The following is a 25,450-nucleotide window of genomic DNA, read 5'->3' on the forward strand; positions in this document are numbered from 1 at the left end:
GCCCACTTTTTTCAGCGCGGCGTCGCTTTTTTCCATTTTACAGTCTTCCACACAGATTATTCAGATGTGTTCACCTTCAGGCTCGCCGCTCCTCCGTCGTTCTGATTCGAATGTGTTCGTCCGCAGTTCGTCCGCAGACATTTCATTTCAAACGTATGCAGAACACAATTCACGACGCCAAGAGAAGCCGACGCGAGGACGGACGCCTGCAACGTCGTCGTGAAGCGCTGCCGTTCGGGTTCCCGGTCCCTCCTGATATTCCGGCCCGTTTCTGCCGCAGCCGTGACGTCGGCCAACGTCCTGTACGAGACGAGCATCGACCTCACAGACCCTGAAACATTATTTTAATCGGACATATCGAGCTTCATATCGTGGCTTCCCTGAAATACACCGCAGTAGTTTAATAATCTGCCGCAACGCGCTCGCTCTTCAGAAGGCGGTCACCGCCTCCTCCTCCTCCGCCTCCTCCTCCTCCGCCTCCGTCCCTGTCTCCTCTGATGCGTGGCGTTTAATTTCCTGGTTGGGGGCTGATGTCGACGGTGGTTCTGGAGACGGGAATGACTTTAGCAAGTGGCCGACGCCCATCTCAGACATTCCAGGAAGTCCAGGAAGAAATGGGAAGAGACGGAGGAAAAGGGGCATCTTGGGGAAGGGTGGAGCGAGCGGCTCGGAGACGGGGGGGGAGTCCTGGAAGGGGTTATGAATGAAGGCGTTGTGTTTCCTAAATATACAGGAGGGAATACCTGCCCTCAGATACGTACGTCTCATCCTCGGCGTGAAGAAAAAACACGGGAGTTTTTGCGCATCGGTCGGCTCGGACTCTTGAGCGCTCTCCATCCGTGGCAGCGTGTCCGTGCCGCTTCCTGTTGCGTGTTCGGCGGGTGTTGGTGAAGGTGTGCTCTACCGTACTGTTGCTTCCGCATGCTGTCGGACTGAATCTAATCTCTCTCTCTGCTTTCTTTCCTTCCTTCTCTTTGTCTGCAGTGTGGATGTACGGCTTTACAGACAGCCCGAGGAAAGAGGCCTCAGGTAGCCTTGTGTGTGTGTGTGTGTGTGTGTGTGTGTGTGTGTGTGTCTCTGTCCAACGTCTTGAATATGCATGCTGCATGCCGCATGCCGCACGCCGCATGCGGCATGCTGCTGCTGCGACACGCCGGCTGCATCCCTTTTTTTTTAAAATCCCCCCCCCCCCACACACACACACTCCAGCTTTCTCTCGACATCTGCTTGGCACGCGCCGTCATCCGCCCCTCTAACTTTAACCCACGTGCTCCAACTCAGCTGTCCGTCCGTCCGTCCGTGGACCTTTAAGGTTCATGCGTGTGCTGCAGTGTCCCCCCCACCCCCGACTCTGGCTGCTAACATTAGCATGCTTTCAGTAGATACCGGCAGGGTGCGTTTTTACACATGCCGAGGTTCCGGTCTGGTTCTGCAGCAGCTCGAGCGGTTCGTGGTTTTGCCCGTCGCCAGCGTAACTTTAGGCTCTTGCTGCTTTTTTTTTTTTTTTTTTTTTTTTTTACAGTCAAGTAACGAGTGCGGTTCATCGACTCGAGTAACTTCCACCTGTGTCCAATTTGCGCGTCTGCGAGGCTCCCCCCCCCCCACTCGTCGCGAAACACAGACGCAGAAACGGGACAGATTAGCGCGACTGTCAGCGACAGAAAAATGAGTTGAAATGAAACGTTTGCACAGGAAATGAGTAAATAAATAGCAGTTGCTGCACGTAACTACAGTTCCATGAGTGTGTTCGTATTTCTTTCCAATACAGTTGTAGGGGAAACACTGGGAATCCGGTTCCTCACTTTTTCTTTTGATCGCTGTCCGTGACCTCGCTCAGCTTCGGGCGTGTAGGAGTCCAAAACAGAAGACGCGCAGTTATTAGAGATAGGAAGAAGAAAAAGAAAAAAAAATCCTGCCGATTTAAACAGATTTTGACATTTGGTGACTATTTAGCTGATGTTCTGTGAGATGTTTGATTGTAATGGAAAAAAAAAAAAAATGCTCCCATGGGAACGATCGGCGTGTCGGTCCAAGTTAAGAAGCAAGAAAGACGAACTCGCCTTAAAAACAGAGAAAAAAACATAAAAATATCTGCGCAACTCCAACAGGTCTTTAGGGTAGAAAAGCTTTTAAACAGCTGGATCTGTGCTGCTGTATCACCTCAGGCTGTCTTTAATTGCTCGCCTGCACTTCGACTCCTGACGCGCTCCACAGTACATGTTCCTCTTTCTTTATTTCTCGTCCTGGAGGAGCTCTGAATAAAGACGGAGAGGAAAGCTCGGCCTCACCCGGCGGGGAGACGAGGTTACGAGCGCGTCCGTCCCCCCCCCCCCCGCCAATTTACGGGGCATCCAAAGATGCTTAATTCTGTTTTAGGAACTTCGGCCGGCTTTTAATTTTTCCAAGCTGCAACCTGTTTGTCATAAAAAAAAAAATACAACATTGCAAGTTTAGCGGTACGATGCAGAGCTCGTATTCTGCGGCATTTTCTTATCTCATCTTTTAGAAACAATTCCCGACATCAGGGCGACGTGCAGCTGATGTGCAGCTCATTTTTTTTTTAATCTCATTCTTAAAACGACACGCAGGCAGGAGAGAATTTTACTATCCGAGATGCAGATATAAGAGCGAAGACTGAAGGATCTGCTGACAAAGTAGACTCCTTTTTTTTTTTTTTTTTTTAATCTCAACTGCAGTAATTAGCCTCGTGTTTTTCTCACCAGACTTCATATCTGATTGTGTCACTGCTTTTTTCCTCTTTATGCATGGTATATTGGATTTTCTTTTTTTTTTTTCTTCCATGTATGATCTTCCATACGTGTTTGCCAGGTGCTCGCCACCTTCTGCATGCCCGTAGCCTCGTACAGGGATTGCTGACTCAGCAGGATCTCTGGCTGTCCTCTTTCCTCCGCACGCTCTCTGGCTTGACCATTTTCTCCTCTTACCTCCCTGTCGATACGTCACGTCTTATTAAAGAGTTTCGTCAAAAACAGCGGCAGGAAAACTGAAGTCTGAGGGCGTTTTCAAAAATCACACCGCGGACCGTCGTTCAAGTTACTCCCTTCATTTGCATTTTTTGGAAATGCCTGATTGATCCCTGCTGTGATAATGAAACGATGGTTGTCGTATTTTCTAGGCTCGGCCGTCCACCTGATGATCGTACAATTAGCGTAAGATTTGACTGGTTTGGTGACGATACGTGTGTAAATGTATCAGCTGTGCGCGCTCTGCTGGTGAAACTTCAGTTTTACTTCGGAAGAAGGAATCCCAACATTCGTCAAATTTCCAACCCAACCTCTGCAGGAATTTTGTTCTTTCGGATAATACGGCGATTTTAGGATTTATATTCTGTCATTTTACCGTCAATGCAGCAAAAACTTCAAACGGTGTTGGTGGATGTGTCAATGCATTTGACACCAGCGGGTTTTTTTTTTACCCTGGAAAACTTGCTGGGCAGCGTCACGTTGAAATCACGTTCATTGCTTCCAGTTTCGGTCCAGCGAGGATGGGGAAGACGTTTCGGGTTGTGGTGTAACATGAAGCCGTTTATGGCAGGTGTTTAAACGAGTTACTTGTGTGACTACGGTTCTATGAAATGTATGTGACCATCAGTGTCTGAAAACATCTGAAAATGGCTGAAATGTTGTATAGGGCGGGGAAGTAATATGGGTCAGTGTTGAAATGTGAATGGAGACATCACGTTTTTCGGATTGTTTTTCCGTCCATCCCCTGCTAGTGAAAGCGATATCTCGGGAACGCCTTGAAGGAATGTCTTCAAGTTTGGTGCAAATATTGACTTGGACTCAAGGATGACCTAAAAAGAATTGTAGGTCAAAGGTCAAGGTCCCTGCGACTTCACAGCCATGCCGTTATTGCGAACGCAGATGGGAGGATTCCCCTTCTTCGCGTATACATCTTCACAGACGTGGATGTGAACTGCAGATGAAACGGTTGGATGAGGCAAACAGCTGCGAGTTTGGACTTCTGGCCCGATGACCGAACCTTAAACACCGCATGGCATTAAATGTTCGCGAAAGTCACCGATGAATGTTTTTAAGTACAACGTTTTGAGTCGGGTCATGTCTTTTAAGTCCCCTCATTTAGGGAATAGTGGCTTCATCCCTTTTTTTTTTTTTTTCAAACTGACAGCTACGAGCGTCTTGTCCAGTCACACAGCGTCCGTTAATTGGTTCTGACTGAACTCGCCTCTGATGCCATGTGATCACAAAATGCTGACGAAGCATCTCGGTACCCACTAGGACACGCAAATGAGCTCGGATTACAAACACAGCACGTGAACTCTGTCAATGAAATCACTACCGGCACGTTAAAGGTTAAACATCAGCGCGGAGCAGCCGAACTTCTTTTGTTTCACATAAACATGGACCCAGCCTCCTTTTCCCTCTCTCTCTCTCTCTCTGGTCCACTCATGTGTTTCTATTTAAGGCCAGCAGTGCCGACTACCATGATTGGTGTGTCCCCCCTCCCCCTACCCCCCCGACTCCCTGTCCAACGGCTGGCTCCCAGAGGCAGCGGAGGGGAGGCCTTTCCTCTCGACCGCACTGTTGATTTTCCACAGGGAAACTTCTCCATTCTTCCACTCATTCGCTCTCCGGTCTCCCCCCTCAGAGCGCCAGCAGCCTCCTCTCTTTCTCCTTCTTCTTGTTCCTCCTCTGTTGGATCTCGGGAGTTTGGATCTCAGGAGTTTGGTTCGGGTCATGGATCCTCTGTAGGTGCGAGATGCAGCCGCTGCAGAGTTTCCCGTCCCGCTCCCTGCTTTTGTTTTGATTCCCTCCGATGCTCCGCCGTGGGCCGGGGGTCGACTCAGCTGTATGGCCAGACGTTTGGGACTATGCAGCCAAGTCGTGAGGTCGCATTGTGATTGGTCGGGGAGGCACAGCGGCGCGGGGGTCGGGCGATGGCGGTGTACCGGGCGCGCGGCGGCCGAGGCGGCGGGCGCTCGCGGGGCGCCACGGCGGGCAGGTGGCTCACGGCCTGTTTCTTCCCCTCAGGGATGGACAGCTCGGAGCCCATGGTGCTGGAGCAGTACGTAGCCGTGGCCAACTACGAGAGGCAGGAGAACTCGGAGATCAGCCTCAAGGCCGGCGAGACGGTGGACGTGATCGAGAAGAGCGAAAGCGGTGAGTGGAGTTTTATCTTTTCTTTCTATCCGAGTTGAAATGTGACTACTGTATCTGCACACTTAGATCCAGAACAAAACAGTATTATTCACACGCCGAGTGCTCGATTTACAACCTGAGCTGCTTGGCGTTTAGTTTGTGTCTTCCTGCGTGTATCTCCGTCTCTTCGAGCAGCGTAAACGCAGAGTGTCTCACCTCGTCTCGGGCTCCTTCCCTCTCTCCTCATTTTACTCCCTTTCTGACCTTTTTCTATGAAAGCGTCCCCCATCCAGCCTCTCTCTCAGGGCTCGTCTCCCCCCTTCTTCTCCTCATACTAAAGCTGGGGTCTTTGCACCACCTGGAGGTGCTGCTTGTCCCGGCTGGAGTCGGTGTGTGTGTGTGTGTGTGTGTGCGTGTGTGTGTGTGTGTGTGTGTGTGTGTGTGTGTGTGTGTGTGTGCGTGTGCGTGTGCGTGGCGGGAAGGTAGTGTTATGGAGAGAGGCCAAGAATGTGGAAACTGGACTGCAAAAGCTTTAAAGTCAACATTTGTGTGTGTGTGTGTGTGTGTGTGTGTGTGTGTGTGTGTGTGTGTGTGTGTGTGTGGTGGTGGTGGTGGGGGGGGGGGTGGATGTTGATGCCACAAATGTTCAGTGTTTTCTGCTCAAAGTCTGTTCCGCAATCTCAGAGCTGAATCTCATTTTTCCATGCAAACAGCCGCTGACAGCCAGCAGCTTGCACAACTCCAGAGAGCTCAGCAGAAAGTTTAGCACAAACACGCCGTGCTCTCCCGTCTCTTATCTGTACACCGATTACGCGTGCGAGTCCATCCTCTTTCCAAGTTATCTCGCCTTGCGAATCTTCGAGCGATTACGCGTCCATTTTCGCTCGTGTTTTTTTTTTTTTTTTTTTTTTTTTTTTTTTTTTTCCCGGCTGTTTGATTCACACATTCATTTCTGGTTTGACTCCTGTCAGCAGAAATGACATAATTGTTAAATGGAGAGTTTTGACAGAGCGAAGATGTTTTGTGGCTTTCGGTTAAACACGAGGAAGTCGGGTGTCTTTATTTCTGAGCCTTTCTTTTAAACTTCCAAGTTGCTGAAGTTCTCGTTGACGCTGGACTTATTTTTTTTCCCTTCATGCAACTTTGAACTCTTCAGCGTTTAAGTGCAAGCATCGCTGAATGTTTTGTTTAATGAATATTCATAAGTCCGCCGGAGCTCCGCATTAATCTTCCCTCTGTGATGCCGTTTCTCCGTATCCGGCCTGACAGCATCTGCTCGCCAGGCCTCGCCTGAACACTTCATCCTGAATCTTAACTATTTCACTGAAGCACTTAGAGCGTCTCCTGAACCAAGAGCTGGTGTGCTGTCGTCATCTGCCTGGGCCAAAGGAAGTGGAACGGCAGCCCCGATGATGATGATGATGATGATGATGATGATGGCATCACGTGAAGGCCATGCCAAGAGAAACACATCTGAGAGCTCGTATAATATCCCACAACTCCCTTCCTGCTTTCAAAGCTTTCGCTGCAGCCTCCTGAACTGCTTGCATTTTCAAGCCGCTGACAGTCCGGCTGTTAATTAGAGCTTATTTTCTTCCTCATCCTCGTCAGTACGTGTCAGAAGGAGCACCGAGATATCTTTTAATCCTCTCCAGGAAAATGCTAGAATCCATATTTTACCTTATCTATTTCTTGAAATTAAGTCTCCCCCCCTCCCGCCCTTTAAACATGAAACACGGATGGCATTAAAACACAGTTATTAATTCCGACGCAGAATATTTCACCTGTTTTTATTTTAAGTATCTGCAGATTTGACCCGACATAATTATGGGTTCAACTCGGATGTTGTTTTTCTGTCCCTTGTGAGAAGTTATTGGCCTCACGAGTCAGGACCCAGCTGTTTCACTGTAAAGCGTCGACGAGACCTCGTTGTGCGTGTGAAGTTGGTTCAAATCCGTGCGCGGGAGGTGATGCCCCCACGTTTGTAATTAAGGAGCTGCGATTTAGTAAAGTGAGATTTACGAAGCATCGAAGGAGGGTGAAGGGCGGAGGGGTCGGTTAGCCGGAGTCATTCCCGAGTGAGGAGCGTCCTCTGGGCTCCAGTGTCCTGGTTTTCTCCCTCCCCCCCCCCCCCCCCCCCCGCTCGGACATGGGAACCACTGAGCGTCTGGAGAGAGGAATGTCCAAGCTGGAGGAAATAAATCTGCATATGTGACCGGTTAAATTATACGGCGTGTCGGAGAGGGGGAAGTCAGCGACGCAAAAAGGGGACGGAGAGGAAAAGGTCAGCGCGGTCGATCGGCCACAGCCACGCGTTAGATAGCACTCGATTAAAATTCGGAGCTGTCAAGGAGCACCAGAAGGTCGAGGTGAAAGTTGTTAGAAGCACATTTACTTTATTTTTCTGTGATTGACAGTTTAGCCGACGGAAAATACAGTGTTAGCACAGCATCCTGTGAATTAGGGAGGCACGTTTTTGAACTTTATTCATGATGCCAAAACAAGCAGGTTTTTGCAGATATGAACCAGACTTGGCCGTACTAAGAGTTCTGTGATTCTTTACTCGGGCACAGCAGTTCTTTGAGCTAAATGCTAACGTTAGCATACTAGCATGTGCACGAAGGCAATGTTTTGGCCACATGCTGGTAACAAGCAGTTGCAGTACAATGTTCGCTGTCTTGTTGAAGCATGCCAGCAAATGTTAATTAGTAAAGTTGAGGCTGACAAACGTTATTTCGTAAATAAAACTAAAAAAAAAAAACAAGACAGCAATTAAGGACTAAAGTGACGGTCAGAAGATCACCAACGAGGGCCGAATTTCATGGCCATCCTACAGTGTTTGAAAATAGAAGAAAAAAACCCTAAAAAAAACCTTGTAAATTATGTGCCAATTCATCGTGCTGACTTTGAGATATTTCACAGCAGAGTTGAAAACTTTGACCTTCTGTTGGTCCTTTGAAGAAAGGTCGTAGGATCGCCAAAGACTTCCGGATTCATCTAACGGGTAACCTCGATATCGGTGCCACATTTCGTGCCAATCACTCAAGTAGTTGTTGAGATGTTTCATTTAAAACCACGAATGTCAACGTTGTGGTGGATGCCAGAGTAAAATTTATGGGACCACCAAAGTCCTAATGATTCCGCTGGGTCCGTAAAGGTGGACCGACGGACCGACGGAAGTTGTCGTCCTTTGAACCATTCCTGCAAAAAAAAACATCTAATAAACGACTGCCTGCCTGATGGAGGCCTTCCTAAATCCACAGCTTGAATTCACGTTGCTTAAATTCTGCTCGGATCTGTTGGCATCAGGCCTGACGGGCCTCGGATTCCTTTCTCATCCGGTCTCTGTATCACATATTCGTTCTGGATCAGGATCTTTACTGCCAGGTCTTTTTCTAATCTTCCACATGCGCAACCTTATTTATACATTTTTTTTTTTTAACTGCAAATGTCTGTACATAACGTTTTGTACCTGGCGTGTCGTGTTGGTCTTCAGCTTTGAGACCTTGTATTTGTTCCCAGTTTAAATCTCGCGAGAGCTTTGTTGCGTGTCGTCGCTTTAGTGCCTACTACCCGAAGAAAGGACGGAATAATAGATGTAGATCGTATGTAATTGTACAGATGTTTTTTTTTTTCCCTCTCTCTCTCTGATATCACCTCAGTGAGTGCATTGTGAATTTAAGCCACTCGCCCTCCGTTCTGCTGCCACAGTGACAGAAGAGAGAATATGTGTGGGGGGGAAACTCTTTTTCCCCCTTGCTTCATCAGCCGAGATTAATGGATCCGCCAGCAGGACCTCGACTCTGAACTCCAAACGGGATCCTTTGGGTTAGTGTGCCGCCGGAGCCACAACACCAGCCGGAGAAGCCATTTGCCCAAATATCTTGGCTTCTCCTTGCTGCCAAGTTTCAGGGGCATTTTGTCACAGTTGGTTTAAAGAGATTAGACAGATTTGCTTACCTCTCTCCGGACTCGACTCTGCGCCTCACATGAAGCACGACCTCCTGCTGCGTTTCCAGATCACACTAATCCTCTATTTTGGAAAATGACAACGGTTATGTTTCTGTGGGCTTTGCTGGAATCTACACGGGAACATGAAATACATCGCTGAGTTTTGTGCCGCTGCTCGTCAGCTGGTAAAGTGCTATGGTTCGATGCCAGATGTTTTTGGCAACGTCCGTCCCACCACTCCTTTCCCCAGTTGCCCCGGTGGGAATCTGGTGAGGTTTTCCAGCGCTTTGTCGAGCTCACTACGCCTTTCTGAGTCCTTGTTCTCCGTTGCGGTGCTCGGTCGACATCGGGAGAAAACATGGCCTAAAACTTTCAAGTCAAAACCCTTACATATTTTACACGGCAAGCTCCTGTTAGCTCAGAGTAAAAGCCTTAGCTCGGGGCTATGAAATAATTACAGCATTTGCGTGGTGTGGAGGCTGGAAAACATCATGAAACGCATCTGAATTCCAGCAATGATGAGTTCAGTTTTGTTGAAATTGCCAGTGTATTGGCCTGCTGGACCCTGAAGGCTCTAAACCTTGAATTCAGAAACTGTAGGCCAAAGGTTTACACAGGTCTGGACCAGATATGTACCAGCCATTCATTTCTCAGTGTCCATCACAAACCAATATATTAAGGAGGAGGCTTTAAAAGATTTCGCATAGGCGCTCGCTTGACGCAGCCTTCGGCGCTCCAGTGTTTCTAATCAAGGTGGGCTAGCTTAAAAGATGTTCTGGATCAGAAAGGCGTCTGTTTCAGACGGGGTTTAGACTGGAGGCCGGAAGCGGGCGTTGGCACGGACAGCCGGCGTCGGTCCGGGGCGGTGAGACTCAACGCAACACTCGAGCTTAGCCGCATTAGCTCGCTTCAGCCTCGGGCAGTCAGAAGGCGCTAAGCCGCTTCGGTCGCTTCGCTCTTTGACTTGAGCTCAGATAATCTGGGGATAGTGGAGGCTAAAAGGAGAGGCTCTGCTTAAAGCTGTCCACAGAGTCACCTTCAGGGGCCTCGGGTAAAACAAATGACAAAAAACAGCAGGTTTCAATAAGTGAAGTAGAGATGCAGGAAGAAACCCGGCTTCGCTGATGCTCTGCTTTCCAGTCCAGTCTGTCGTCTTCAGTGATGATGGTGTTTGAACAGAAGTGTGTGTGTGTGTGTGTGTGTGTGTGTGTGTGTGTGTGTGTGTGTGTGTGTGTGTGTGTGTGTGTGTGTGTGTGTGTGTGTGTGTGTCAGATGTTTTAGCTGAAGGGTGGTGGCCAGGGTTTTAGCCCGACCCCAACTGCGCGTGATGTTTCATCAACACTGGTTATTGAAAGTCCCGCTGCCGGCTATCCCCTTTCACTTGTAACAGGTCCGGCTCCGTAACGAGACCCCCCCTCGTTCTATGAAAACTTCAAGCAGGTAACACGATCTTCAAACCGGGATGTAATGCTTCCCGTCCTGCAGTGTCAATAAAGACCAGAACCTTGAAATCGAATCTGACTTTCGAGGAAATAACAGCACGAAAAGCGTCGGGTGCCCCCCTCTCATGTGCACACCCAACTTTAACTTTGAAGTGTCTTAAAGTAAAAGCCACCAAAAAAAAAAAAAAAAAGGAGAAGGTTAAAAATATTTAGTATATTTTGCACATTAATGGACCCGAGCATAAACAACTGGTCATATTAGTCTTTTGCAACCACTGCCAAAGTGGGCACAGGCCAATGCGGTGCAATATCACTGAGTGGCACTAGGGGTTGACTCCATAGTCTTCCATTCAACTTCCTAATGGTTTTTTACCAGTCATAATGTTGTTGTTAGCTAAAGTTCCTTCTTACCTTCTTATTAGTTGTCTGGCAAATCCAACAACAACAAAAAAAAAAACGCCCCCCCCCCCCCGCCCCCACTCCCCCATCTGTTTGATTGACAGGCCTGTGGTGTCCGTCAGGTTTCTGCTATCGGTGGGCTGGGCGTTGCGTCCTCGGGTAAAGTCAGATTTCTGGAAACGGTGGGCGGAGCATAGTGTCCTCAGGTTCTAAATCTGATTCACCCCTCGCTCCTTTCCGGCCCGTCCAAGTATGGTCACTTCAAGCGCCAAAAAAACAAAGATGGCGACGGGCAAAATGCCAGACTGGAGGCTTCGCAAAACCAATTGGTGGGTTGCTGGTGACTTCCAGAGCCAGCGTTTGGTTTGGCCCTTGTGGGCTACTGTAGAAATATGGCGCACTGCGAGGAAGAGGACCCGCTCGTAATGTAGATAAATGAAGGGGCTCATTCTGGCAACAAAATCACAACAAATTTTTATTACAGGAGATTACACACTAACGAAAACCTAATTATGATTATAAATCCTACGCAGGCAACCTTTAAGTTTGAATTTACGCAGGCTCTGACGTTTCTTCTGACAAATCACCAGGAATTCTTTCAAGCACAGTCGCTGCATCTTTTTATCCTGATGACTCAGCAGAGGCCGTGCGATTCTTGGCAGTGCTCGAACTGCAAAAGTCTCCCAACACTGGCGTTGCAGAACAGGGACGTGACTTTTGCCTCGGGGAAGCCTTGAACGCTTGAAATAATTCGCCGTTTTGTAGATATTTTTTTTGAAGCTGCTAATTTGCACGGCTGAATTTTGCGCACGAGATATGGGATAAATTAAAGATCGAGCGCACAGATTTAAAAATCCTGTGGAAACATTTAATATTTAACGGCTGTGTCTGGTTCTCGGTTGGAAAAATGTGGCGCTGCTGCTAGCATTTGTCCACCAGATGGATATTTTTAGATCATGACAATGAAGATGCGAGTCTTAAAAAAAAAAAAGCGTCGTAAAAATTAATCCCATTAATGAAAGCCGTGGCAGTCCGGGGTAAAAGATAACACTGTGGATAATTTCACAGCTGCTTCTAGGCAGCAACAATTGTTGTGCTCCTATTTTCGGCTTTTCCTTTCAATCTGCCCTCCTGCTTACTCTGCAGAAAGATAAGCAGGCGATTTCGACACGCTGCCCCTGAAAAGCAGCAGCGCCGCGTTCCGCCGCTCTCGAGGCGATCTGCTCCTAATTAGAAAGCCGAGGGGGATAAAACAAGGATGACGGCCACCTCGTGGCTAACCCCTCGTATCGCGTTTCCAAAAGGCGTCCTCGTCAAACCTGCCGACCGCTCTGACGCTCCCGAAAAAAAAACGATGAAAGCGAAAGCAGAGTGAGCGGTGTTGTTTGTGGAGGGCGGGGGGGGGGGGGGGGGTGGGGGGGGGGTGGTGTGGATTCTCCGGCTTTGAAGCTGCAGCCAAACATCTGCTGGCTCTCCTCCTTTTTGTCTTCTTCTCTTGCCTGCCTTCCCTCATACTTACTGCTCTTTTTTTTTTATTATTTATTTTTATTTTTTTATCTCCCTCTCCCGCTCTCCTCCTCACCTCGGTCTTATTTCGTTATCGCTTCTTTCACTTCTCTTCGCGTGTCCGTTTCCTGCGGACCTCTCCCACGAGGTGGTCCAGGCCCGTGGCGGTCAACGATAAGCCCGCCGCGCTCCGCTCCGTTCGCCGTGACCTCCGACGTTCCCTCTGCGCCAGAAAAAGCAGGCAATTATTGCCCCGCCAGGACACGATGTAGCTTCGAAACTCCAATTAGAGCTCGATGCGGTAAAGAAACGCCAATTACAGCCCCTCTGCTGTCTTCCATATTCATATCTTGCGGTGTGCGTGTGCGTGCGTGCGTATGTGTGTGTGTGTGTGTGTGTGTGTGTGTGTGTGCGTGCGCGCGTGTGTGTGTGTGTGTGACAATGTGGGAGACGGCGGGTGTTGCTGCATAACCTTTCTGAATATTAGTCATTAGTATGAGTCGCCTCATAAATCCTGGGGAACAGTCGGGTCCGTTATGTTAGACAAACTAACAGCAGCGTGTGAATCGATGTCGAAAAAAAAAAGAAAGAAGAAAAGACTTGTTCTGTTTCAGTGTTTCGGGTGAAGAAACACTGAACAAAACAAAATAACAAAAAAACCAAAAAAAAAAAAACCGACACATGACAGGAAATGAGCTCCCGTGTATCGGATTCTATCGAACGACGCGAGTTGAAGCTCCGATCGAAGTCGAGAGGACTCTGCCTTGCTCGTCGGCGTGACTCACGCACACATACGCGCACGCGCGCACGCGCACACACACACACACACACACACACACACACACACACACACACACACACACACACACACACACACACACACACACACACACACACACACACACACACATGTGCCGAGAGCACCCAGCCACCAATAACAAGGCGTGATGACTCCAACCTGTTAAAACAACAGTCCTCCCGCTCAGATGGCCCGGCGGTGTGCGTTTCATTACCCGGACACCTTTTTTATTTGTCTTGTTCGGTGCCGGTTCATTTTCACAGCTGCCACCGCTGCTTCCCCCCGTCCCCCCTCTTCCTCCTCCCGCTCCTCCCACTCCTCCCATCACCAACTGCCTCCGGTGGGTTTCTTTAATGAACATGTACATGTGCAGTTATTAGTCATGTTTCAGATGAGAGGTGATGTGTTGTAAGATGGTCTTTGATCACAACTTGAACGACATCAAAGGTTCACTTTGGATCCAGGTGGATTCATCCACATGTTGGACATCAAGGCACCGACATCTATTTTTTTCTGTTCGAGTAAATCAAATTGGCTGTTTGGTTTTTCTTCTCGCCAGCAGCGGGACTGAAAAAGTTCATTTTTTTCAAAGAGTTCGAGGCGGCATTATCCTGGCTCCGCCCACCACTTTGCCGTGATGATAGTCTGGAAGCCCTGTTCGCATTGAGGTTTGCTCGGCCACTCTAAAGGGCGGTTAGGTGTGATAATGTTGAAGTTGTTCCAACCCGATGGCTGCAATGGTAGAAGTTTCGACGCACAACATACGTTACACGGTGGTCAATGTTGATTGGTTACTTCAAGAGTTTCCAAATTGACTCGCAGAAAATGCTCAAAATAAAGAAAATGGTCCAAATGGAATAGGTTGATCATCGGCATGCTTAGAAAGTGGAAATTGCGAGTTGAAAATTTCGTCTCACATTTTGCATCACAGAAAAAGATCGTCACCAAACACGTCATGATTCATCCTCTGGGGACCGTGAATATGAACGCATTTCTTCACATTTGAGCTGGTAGTTGTTCAATTCGGAGAATGAGAGTTTCCGAGCTATAAGACCAGTCATCATCAGGATGTGAAACACATACGCCTTAAAAAAAAAACCACAAAGTTTGGGTGTGTTGCTTCAAGTAGCGTTAAAATAATGAAATACAATCAAGAAGTTCCGATTTGAGGAGTTCGAAGGAACACTCAATCAGTGGTTTTTTTTGTTGTTTTTTTACTTTGGATGTCATCAGACACAAAATGTCTTTGGTTGACTCGTACCAGGTCATCACGACTTGCCACTAAAAATGAAAAATGATCGAATTGGTCATTTTTGCGAGTGAGCATATTCACCCTTTCACAGTATCTCAGCCCTCCACACCCTCACCGAACTTCACTGCAAATTTTTTTGCACCATTCCTCACATATGCTGAGCCAATTTTCTGCTCTGCTTTAATTGACTCTGAGTAATTCCTCTCCATCTGGCTGCCAATCTTCGGTCCAGATCTCCTCCTACGAGACAGATTCTCTGTGAAAAAAACATAATCTGTCTGTCAGGCATCTCACACACGAGGGTCGGCCAGCTGCCCGTTACGGCAAGAAAGTGCAAATATTATTATTCTCCCCAAAAGAATCGGCTTTTTGGCGGCTTTAATGTACTGAAAAAGTCATGAAACTTTGAAAAGGCGAAAAATCAGGTATTTTAGTGGTTTCGCGTGTGGGCGTGGCCAAGTGGCTTGCTAGTCGTCGTCCCCCTCCCCGCGGCTACTTTCACCTACATGCACGAAATTTGGTGGACATGTGTATCATACCTAGATGTACAAAAAAGTCGACTGGCACCATGACCTAAACTCAACAGGAAGTCTGCCATCCTGAATTTATTGGCCGTTTTTAAAAAAAAAATTTTTTATGTCCATGTGTTGTACTTTAACGAACTCCTCCTACCAAATTCCTCGGACCGACTTCAAATTCAGTCCGTTCAATCTTAACACCTTTGGGATGAAAAGTTTATTAGAAGAATGCTTTTCCCGCCAAATGGTGCGCCAGTGGCATGGCGGCCATTTTTAGCATTTCACCATAAAACTATAAGTTGCAGTAACTTTGATGTGTATTTTTCCAATCATCCCCAAACTTTTCACGTTTGACGAAAGTGCCGGTCTGAAGAAGTCTGCATGGTCGTATTCAGCGCCACCTACTGACAGAAGGAAATGGCATGCTTTCGATTTTCATGTTATGTGCGTTTAAGAGCAGGTTAAGCGGATCCATCCGAAATTAGACATGCAGAACATGCACTGCTTGAAAGTTTTAATTTTCCTTTTCGTTCGCTCTCTAAAACTCACATCTGCATCTCCATTTTGTTTTCCTTTCCCCTTTGTCTCCGGCCTGTTCTGCAGTTTGTGAGCATGGAGTGTGTGTGCGTGTGTCTTTGAGGGTGGGCAGCGCAGCGGTCTTTCTGGTCCTCATTTATCTGCTTTTTACTGTGCCCACTTTCTCCAGAGCTTGATTTATGGGAGAACTGGGTCCTGTCAAAACCTTTTCCTTGCACCACCATGTGGTGTGCATAGTGGAATCTGAAGCCTGGCTGGTGTGTGCGTTCGTGTGTGCTTGTGTGTTTGTGTGTGTAAGACAGACTGTTTCTTCCCTTTGGGGAAGATTTCTTTTTGGTGAAGAAGCTAGAAAACCCCCCAAAAATATCTCCCAACCTGGTAAAAGCCAAATGATGTTCGTCTTCGATCACAGAGTAAGATTTTTTCCCTTTTTTATTTAAATCTAAAACACGTGAATAAACTTTCAGTCCGACATCACCTTTGATCAGCAGTGCTGCTAAAGACAGTCGTGCAGTCTGTCTTTCTTCAGTGAAGAACAGCTTTAAGTACTTTTCTGATTTGATGGTCTCAAACTCTTCATGCTTTTTACTCCCCGCATTTAAACCTCTGCAGATGGCATCATTTCGAACGTTCACCGGGAACATTCGTAGCGTTGCAGTCGCTTTAACATCTCTAAAGCTCTTCTTTTTGTATTGTGCTTAACTAGCTACACGTCCCGTGTGAGTTATTAGCATCGGCCTCGATCCGCCTCCTTTTGGCGCTCTTATCAGCTTAAGCTACTGAAGGTAAGATGAGATACGCAACAGCTGGGGAGCTCGAACACTCGCCGCTGCTGACGGCAAACAGTTGCCTCGGCCCTCCAAATCCGAGCGGGAGATTTATTATTGTGTTTTTCCACCGCGTACCAGGTGGGACGAAGAGAGGGAGAAGCTCGTGCTCTCCTCCGTTACAGGTGGCTCCAATTCTTCTTTAGCTTCTTTGAGCAGTTGCAATGAATCAGCCTATGAAAGCGCTAATGTGTTTCATATGGGCCGAGCTTTCCGTGCTGCCGGGCTAACTGTTCGCAGTGCAGAAAATACAACTTCAGGAATGAAAACGCACTAAAAAAATATTCTAAAGCACAAATAAGGCTGCTTGACATGAACACACAAGTGAGTGAATCCTTTATAGCTATTGGTTTTGTCACAGCCCACTTTTCGAACCTGTACGACGGCCCCCCCAACGCGACCGTCCTCTGGATGCTGTAGGTTTGACATCCTCTTACGGTCTTCATTACACCGCCCGGCCTCTTAAACCACAAGCCGTGGTATAAGATTTAATTAGCATCGTATATATAGCTATAATGTCAAATACAATTTTAATACGAAACCACACTGCCTCCCCTCCAGTAGAAGCCAACCTTAATTGAACCTGACGGGTCCAAACCGTCCAAACTGGCGCTGTAACGTCTCCGCAGGAGTCGGGGCATCAACAGAAAGTTAGTTTGACCGCGAGGAAGCTCGAGCTGGATGAGCGACACTGCAGCTACTGTTCACAGATCCCCCCCCACCCCCCGCCCCTCCACCTCCCACCCCCTCCCGTGTGTGTCTGCAGGTTGAATTAACTCCTGTGTTCGCGGGGAGACACGACCCGCGGTGGGAAAACTCGGGGGACACAGTATTTCAGTCGGATTGTGTGCGCTGGAAGGAGGTATTTTCATGGTGCGACTAAGCTCTCAAATCGGGGTGGCTCAGGCCTCTCTGTGCTTCTATGGCTATAAGGAGGGATGAGGCCACTTACAGGGGGGGCTGAGCGAACTCCTCTACTGTGATCTGCGAAGTGTCAAACGGAAATATTTTACCACCCGTAAGCGTTCTTGTTCTTGTTGTAGTATGCTGCAGATGAAGCATTGCACCATTTTCCTAAGAACAGCAGCTGTAGTGTTAAATCCTCTGAAAATATTCTGACATTTACCGGTAAAGCACCTGGGACAAATAATATAGTGCTTTTTTTTGTATTTTACAGATCGTGCAAATAAATTGAGCATGAAATCATCACTGACCTGACCACTAGCAGACTGTGGTTGCACCGTTGTTTAGGGGTATATATATATATATATATATGTTTTTTAGCTCTATATATGTCTATTTATGTTTTGTATGTCTTTTAATGGATGTTTTTGTTTTTTCACGTTTGCAAGTTACAACCAGAGCCAAATTCCTTGTATTTGAAAACATACTTGGCCAATAAAGCTGTTTCTGTTTCTGATTCTGATTCTGAATATCATCCCACATCTGTCCCAAATATATGGGCCAGCAGGAGGCCTACTAAACCTACATACCACCTCTAGCGGCTCTAGTATAAAGAGTGACAAAGTCAGCGTAAAGACTGTAGACTGTATATGAAAAATGTATGTTGTCTCCACATCTGAAAAGTGAAGCCAATAGAAATGAAACCCGAAAGTGCAATACCACTGAAGACCAGTAGGGGCTGGCTCCAAAAACATCTCTGGTCCAATAGACTCCTATTAAAAAAGTACCCGTTTCGTCTTTTGTACCCAAGCAGATGCAGTGGGCAAAAGCCGATATGGAAAAGGCCAAAATTTCAGACTCTGGGCTTCGAAACAGCAGATTTAAAAAAAAAAAAAAAAAAAAAAAATTGTAGAAAAAAAGTCAAACTGGGTGAAATCATCAAACATTTTGATAAAAAAAAAACAAGAACACCAATTTCAAAGATTAGGTTATTGATCGAGCACAAAATGCCAAACACTGACTACCTCCTCGTCACGGTTCATCGTTGTTTTGTTTTGTCATGTCAGTTTCTTCCCGTCCATTTCTAGTCTGTTCTCATTGTTTTGTCTTTTCCTCATCCTCCGGCCCTCTGTCTCTCTGTCCCCAAGTCTTACATGTCCTCTTCCTGTTTTATTTTGACGGCTCACCTTCTTGTCTCCCTGCTGTTGTCTTAACTTCCTGTCCTCTCGTCTTCCCACCTGTGTACGCTTGTCTTCCCCGTCCTGATTGTTTCCAGCTGTGTGAATTATCTCCCTGACCTCCTGTGTATAACGTCTGCGTGCTCCCCCACCATCTCCTTCGTTGTTGTTACCGAGCCTGTTGTCCCAGCATTCTTTCTCATTCAGTAAAGTTTTGTGTTTTTCCTGACTTCTTCTTTCCCTTTGAACCTGGGTTTCATGGATTGGATTCTTCTTTGTTTCAGTCATTGGATGGTGAATATGTCACCCTTTTGTGGCATGTTTTTTTGTGTGCTATTTTCCAATAAAAAAAAAAGAAGAAGGGATGAAACAGCAAAACACGAAATCAGGCTTCAAACAGTAACTCGTGAATTTCGCAGAAGGTTTGAACAATTTGCAGTGTTTCCCACACATAGACCCACTTGGGCGGGCCTCCTCCAGGTATATGCAGCGATCCGTTTCGGCATTTTTTAATCTATTTATTCTTTAACTTGTCTGAGAGAACGACGCTATCAACACGATCGATTAACGAGTGGACGATCTCCCCCTCGCTCCCTCCACCTGTGTCTGCTCGGCACAGCGTCAGTGCAGCAGAGGGTTAAGCTCCGCCCACAGGGAGACGCACAGAGATCAGAGGACACAAACTGCAACGATCAGAAAAAAGCATGCACATGTTGTCGTGATACAAAATGGGTGTGTTGAGTAGCAATTCGTTAGTCACATAAAAGAAGCTGATTTCAGCTGGTTTGGGTGGAGCTCAGCTACTTTAATAAATGTTCTTAAACGTGAGTAGCTCTAAGACACTTTCATTTTGTCAAAGTAGCTTTCAGTGGAAAAAAAGGTTGGAGACCCCTGCCTGCTCTCGATTGACAAAAAATACAAATGACCAATAGTTTCAGCTCTGAAAACCTAAAATATGAGTAAATGTGTGACACCTGAAGTAGTATTCTGATAAACTCAATACTCAGAGTGGATTATCCTGACAAAGGACTCTTAACAATGATCAAAATATTATATATTTTTTGACTGTAGACTCTAACTAACTTTAACTGTAGCGATTAGTTTTACTTTATAACAGAACTGTGCGCTTCCAGTCCATGTTTTTTCCGGGGCCATGCTACTATATTATATATATATATATATATAATTGCTCAAACTGTGACTGTTTCTTACAGTAGAAACACACCTTCCACTTATTGCTACTGCTGTCACTTTCCCTCTGATACGGCTCCATGTTCCAGGCATATTTTCCACATCATTCATCATATGTGTTAATGTGATTGGTGTCTCGCTGGGTAATAAAGACAATTAAAAAAAAAGGGCATGATGGGTTGATTAACCCAGACTTCTCCAACCACATTAGAAAGCCGGGCCATATGGCAGCGATGACCTAATCCTTGGACTCGTTTGGAGAAAGAAAAAAATTGTTGGTTGCCATTCTTTGTTCTATTCTTTTTTTTAAATTTTTTTTTACTCTGTAACTTCTGTACTCACACATTCAATCACACTTACCGGGCACTATAGACCTTTTGATTTGGGAATTTAAATCCAGGGGATAGAAGTGAAATTTTAGTGTGTGTTGCAAACATAAAGTACAGAACAGCCACAATCCAAGCAGGGACGGGAACTGTTTACTTTAGTGAAGCTTCCCAAAGGTATCCTCCCACACTGTAGTTAGACTTTCCGTGGTTAATAGTGAAACTCTGCGGTATATAATCTCCCTCTCGCCTCAGACAGAGTCAGCTGTCGTGCCAGCTCATGTTGTACAGATCGGAAGAATGTGTCGTGTTGGGTTTTAGCCAGACGGAGCAGCAACAGCACTCATGAAGTGTCTTTTTTTATCTGTGCTTTTTCTGCTTTCCACATATGATCTTAAATTTCGTAGAGCCGCTGTTCGCTTAATGACACACGCTGGCTGTCAAAGGGGATGATCGATGTAAACGGATCGCCTTTCGGCGTGTTTGGTTTTTTCGGTCGCCGCCCAAAGTGACGTGTTTCTGCAACTATTGTCAAGCCATCTCACTGAGCGGTGTAACGGAGTGGAGTGGATGTGACCACAAACGTCTCATCAGTCAGTAGTACTCAAAGCGTGATGTGTCCTCTGCTACTGCCGGGTAACAGTGAATTTGTGAGGTTTTGTCGAGAAATTGAAGGCATTTTCTGACCTTCACAAAACAACCTGGAGGCAGAAAGACTGGTAAAAATCTGGGTAAAGAAACAAAAGGTTGGAAGTTCCTGAACCAGTCTGAGGAATCGTCTGTATCATGTTGCAGAGAATCCCGGGACATTTAGGGCCTTGAGAGTCTCTGATGGCAGCAAATCAGCAATGTTGTCTAGGTTCATCTTGGTGAAGTATGCAATCTTTAGCCTTGGAAGCAGCGAGACGCTGGGAATGGTGATGTCAGTTGGCCGGTCAGTCGACCAGTCTGCCGAGCTGACTGAAAATATTTCAACAACTACGGGATCAGCTGCTATGAAATTTTACATGTAGACATTTTGTGCCACCCAGGGCCTGAATCCCAATCACTTCAGTGATCCGTTGACTTTGCCTGTAGCGCCACCACGAGGTATAAACCTTTGGTTTTAATCTTATAAACTATTGGATGGATCGCCATGAAATTTAGCACAGACGTTGAAAGTCTATATTTGCGGACTTTTGCTTTCGCAACTTCAAGTAAATTTTATGATAGATCCACTGGAATACATTTATCAATAGATATCACATCTTTCCTCCACGATATATTGATATTGTATTAATGTCATTACATGAGACTAGATGTCTTTTTTGATTTTCATATTTGTGCTATGGTTTAAGTGTTCTGTCTTCCTGGTTTTAAACTGACAGCATTTTCTTAACCGACTGTTCTATTATTCATCTTTACCCATTTAGGAGATATTGTAATTTTAGTCATGTAAAGTTTGTCTTCATAACTTAGATGCGTACGTCTGAGGAAAATGTCGATCGTCCCGACGGTCTCATCTTTTCCCTCTTTGCATTTCCTGCATCATTTATTATCCTCGCTAAACTGTTAGCCTCTGAGGCTTCTAGACACCGTCCATGTTGCAGTTGCCTAGCAACGATGTTTTTACGACTCAAACACCTGAACGGCGCACACACGACTTCCCGTGCTGTAGCCACGAGTTCCTTATAAACGCAGCATCTGCTTTAGTAATGAAGGGAGTTTTACAAGTGGGTGAAACGTTCAGACCCTGAGTCCACCTCCGACCTCTGTGTCCCGCTGACACACACCGAGGCAGCACGTCAGGCGAACACTTTCACCACAAAGGAACAACGCTCACCGCCATCCTCCTGACTGTTCATGATAAAATATCACAGCTAATACGTTCTTCTTCTTCTTCTTCTTGTCTTTCCTCTTTGTCTCTCTGCAGGTTGGTGGTTCGTCAGCACAGCAGAGGAGCAGGGCTGGGTCCCGGCCACATACCTGGACTCCCAGAACGGAACCAGAGATGATCTGGATCTGGGTACTTCCAGGACTGGAGAGGGTTAGTGCGCGCGCGCGCACACGCACGCACGCACGCACACGCACACACGCACGCACACACACACACACACACACACACACACACACACACAACATTATTAGATCCATAAAACACTGAGGGATATAAACGTCTCTCCGGCTGAACAGACCTCATCGAAGAACCAAAAGCAGCACACACAGACATGCACGCCCACGTTGGTTTGTAGCCTCCGCGCACTCTCAAACACACTTCCAGTCACACATCGGGAGCCTCGGAGGCCACAGTCGCAGCGCTACGGTGAAACGGTACCAGACCGCCAGCCAGAAAGGGGGGGGGCTGCAGTGTTTTGGCACCACAGAAAAATTCCTCTGCACTCCCCCGGGAGGCCGCAGCTCCTGCAGGAGCCTCGTTCTGATGTGACCCCCTTTTTCTTCCCCGACTGTTTAGTCTGACTGCTGCGATGGAGCGTTTCATCGCTGTGTCGCAACACCCCCGCCCCCTCGCCCCCCCACCCTTCGCCCTCCACCTTCCTCTCCGCTCCGAGAGCGAGAGCGCCCAATAAAGATATACAGCGTGATGTGCAAACACACGCACGCAGTTTTTAACCTCCTGTGGCGCGTAGCAGCGAAACACAGATCGGTGCTGCTGTTTATCACACTGCAGGAGAGCCACTCCATTATCTGACAAACATTTTTGTGTGTCTCACATGCAACACATACACGCCTCCTTTTCTTCAGTTGACACAACACACACACACACACACACAAAACAACACTCTGCTCGAAGCATGACGGCTCCTGCACAGCTGCCACAGTCTCTGTTATTCACTGTTCTCAATCTTCTCACACATTTAATAGACGCTGGCGGAGCCTGTGACAGTGAAATTGCCCATAATCCTGCAGGCTGCAGATTAAACGACACCTTAATGGATACGGAGTGTTTGGTTGGCTGTTAATTGGATGTTTGTGTTGCTTTAACGGGGGGTTTTTTGTGCTTGTTTTTCAGGGGCCTTAATTGTTTGAATAGACTTAGTTTTGCCCAACCGTTTCTGTCAGTTCTGATAACATGTCGAGGGATGTTTGGATGTGATGTTGCTTTTCAAGGCCACTTTATGCACTTTTTGAAAATATGTCGTTGAAAGAAACGAGGCCAACAAAAAAAAACGTGACTTCTTAAAAAGTGACTTTTGTCAACCAATCGCAACAAGCGACATCACACATGGGACCAACTTCGTATTAGTTATGTCTCACATAGACTTGGTGTCTTTTAATAAAGCTACTAAAAGCCTTAAAGGATCATTTCGGTTCATTTGAACTCCCCCGTTAACTCTTAGAACCCAATGGACGCAAAAATCACTGTCAAATTCCCACTCTTTCTTGGTTGAATTGCACAATGAGTATTCATCACAGAGAGATGCATGAGATATCCTACCAAACGGCACGACTTGAGCTTTCCAACAATGTCAGTGCCTCGTCTGTGTGATGCAGCGTCGCACGGAAAATCTACTTTAAAGTTGCTCTGTATAGCTGCCTTCTGTACTTTCTCCAACAAAAAGCTGATATTACATCCCACTTTGTATGAAAAATTAAATAATAACAAAGTATTTGTGGGCCTACACTACGGCTGAGTGATTAGCACATACCACAGGGCCGTATGTCCCGAGTGTGAGTCCCTGGTTTGGACCCCCGACCACCCGGAGTCATTGATGACATTTATTTTCCGTCAGGCATTGAGAACATATTTCTTCAAATTGCTGAGTCATACAATCTCCCACAAAGATGATCTGCATATTGCCATATTCTAGACAATCCCCTCTAAACAAATATAAAAATAAATCTCTACTGCCAATATTTTAATGTTGAGATACATATAAAAACATAACAATTTCATAAGACAACATTTTTTTCACCCCTTGATATATAGGCTAATATACAAAATCTCTAAGCATCATTAACTTCAATGATGAAAGATCTGGATAGCCTCGACTGTCCTGTAAAAAAAAAAAAGAAGATAGAATGAGAAAAGAGGTGCGCTCATCGTTGCACTCAGTTTTCTCTGTCTTTTTTTTTTTTTTTTTTTGTAACGCAGGAAGTCCCTGAGCTCACAACTACACACTCTCCCCCTGCTCCTCCATCGGTGGACCCCCCCATTTTCCCATTAGGGCCTGTTGTCTTTGTGTTTGCACACACTGCTGACCGCCACCCCCCCCCCAAACCCCTCTCCCCCGTCCTCCCGCTTCCTGTCGTCTCTTACAGCTCATTATCTCTGCCTGGTCTGTAACCTAATTCCACTGACAGGCAAAAAAAAAAAAAAAAAAAAAAAACCCGGCCCCCGCTGAAATTACCTCAAAATAACATTTCCCTTTGTGCCTTCCTGTAGCTGATATTTCAATTAGCAGGTCGACGGGAGCAGGGTGACGCTCGGTGGGACGGGTGGGGCGGGGGGGGGGGGGATCAGACGAGAGAGGAAAATGACAAGAAGCAGAAGGGCGGATGTGGAGCGGGAGGAACGATGGGGAGATAAGAGAGAGCCTGAGTGACAGAAGGAATTAGATTATCGCATGAGAGAAAAGAAAGATAGCAGACGAGTGTTATTTCCGTCCGTTCTTCCTCTCTTTAATGTGTTTGCTCTTTTACGCGGCCCTCCCAAGAGAAGCCGCGAATACGGGAGAAGAAGACTCGTCGTGTTTTGATGATGATAATAAGTTAAAAGAGGGGAAGAGTTCAGCACCCGGGATGTCAGTCCCTTCAGAGATAAGAGTTCATCAGCGAGCGGTTGTATTGACTCGCCGTCTGTAATCTGGACTCTTCAGTGGAGGATGTAGTGACGTTAACCAACCGGTTTTTACTAATTTCCGGCGTTCGGTTCGCGACGAGTCTTCCTCGGTTCGGTTTAATACAAAGACGGGTTGTTGTTTTTTTTCAACGTATTTGCTCTCCAGGAACAAAATTTCCACTCGGAACATTTGTAGGCGGAGCAGCAGGTGATCATCCATCCATCCATCCATCCATCCATCCATCCATCCATCCATCCATCTATCCATCTATCTATCTATCTATCTATCTATCTATCTATCTATCTATCTATCTATCTATCTATCTATCTATGATGCTTTGTAATATTTATAAAACATGTATGATGTGTTAACAGTGTTATGATTCAGCTGCGGTTTGTGTTATGAAAGTACAAACGGAAGCTCCTCCCTCTTACTGCAGAAGTTTTCCTCTACCAACAAATCTGTCAGGGCCATTTTAGAAAAAAATCTAAGAGGCCATAATTTACCTTATTTTTTTTCTTTACACTTTCTTTGCTTCACTCTGTAAAATAATGAAGGCTGCAAGTTAAATGGTTTCATCACTTTCCAGAGGGAAAGACATATTATTTTATGATGTGGTTGTTGGTTACAATCCATGCTGAATAAGTGAGGAAAATTATGCCCTCAAATTAATTCATATTTTAACTTTGCTTTAAAGTCCAAACACTCATTTACTGACTT

At 46.5% G+C, this 25,450-nt stretch overlaps 2 protein-coding genes across 7 annotated transcripts in view; one reads left to right on the forward strand and one right to left on the reverse strand.

The window, feature by feature from the left end:
• Positions 1 to 25,450, reverse strand: part of LOC138633084 (STE20-like serine/threonine-protein kinase) — a 208,649-nt gene that overhangs the window by 90,181 nt on the left and 93,018 nt on the right. The gene's annotated exons all lie outside the window — the stretch shown is intronic.
• sh3pxd2aa (SH3 and PX domains 2Aa) overlaps positions 1 to 25,450 on the forward strand; it is a 101,568-nt gene that overhangs the window by 60,551 nt on the left and 15,567 nt on the right. For 4 of the 6 annotated variants that reach the window (XM_069719098.1, XM_069719099.1, XM_069719102.1 and 1 more), the window contains exons 7-9: positions 985 to 1,029; positions 5,013 to 5,141; positions 21,862 to 21,975. In XM_069719098.1, coding sequence (XP_069575199.1) covers positions 985 to 1,029; positions 5,013 to 5,141; positions 21,862 to 21,975 — 288 coding nt within the window. The remainder of the gene's footprint in view (positions 1 to 984; positions 1,030 to 5,012; positions 5,142 to 21,861; positions 21,976 to 25,450) is intronic. The other 2 variants (XM_069719100.1, XM_069719101.1) reach the window with 1 other exon arrangement.

Source organism: Brachyistius frenatus, unplaced genomic scaffold, assembly GCF_029030835.1.
Source record: "Brachyistius frenatus isolate BFR_SWC_R1_liver_20210118 unplaced genomic scaffold, ASM2903083v1 Contig_206, whole genome shotgun sequence".
Lineage (NCBI taxonomy): Eukaryota > Metazoa > Chordata > Actinopteri > Embiotocidae > Brachyistius > Brachyistius frenatus.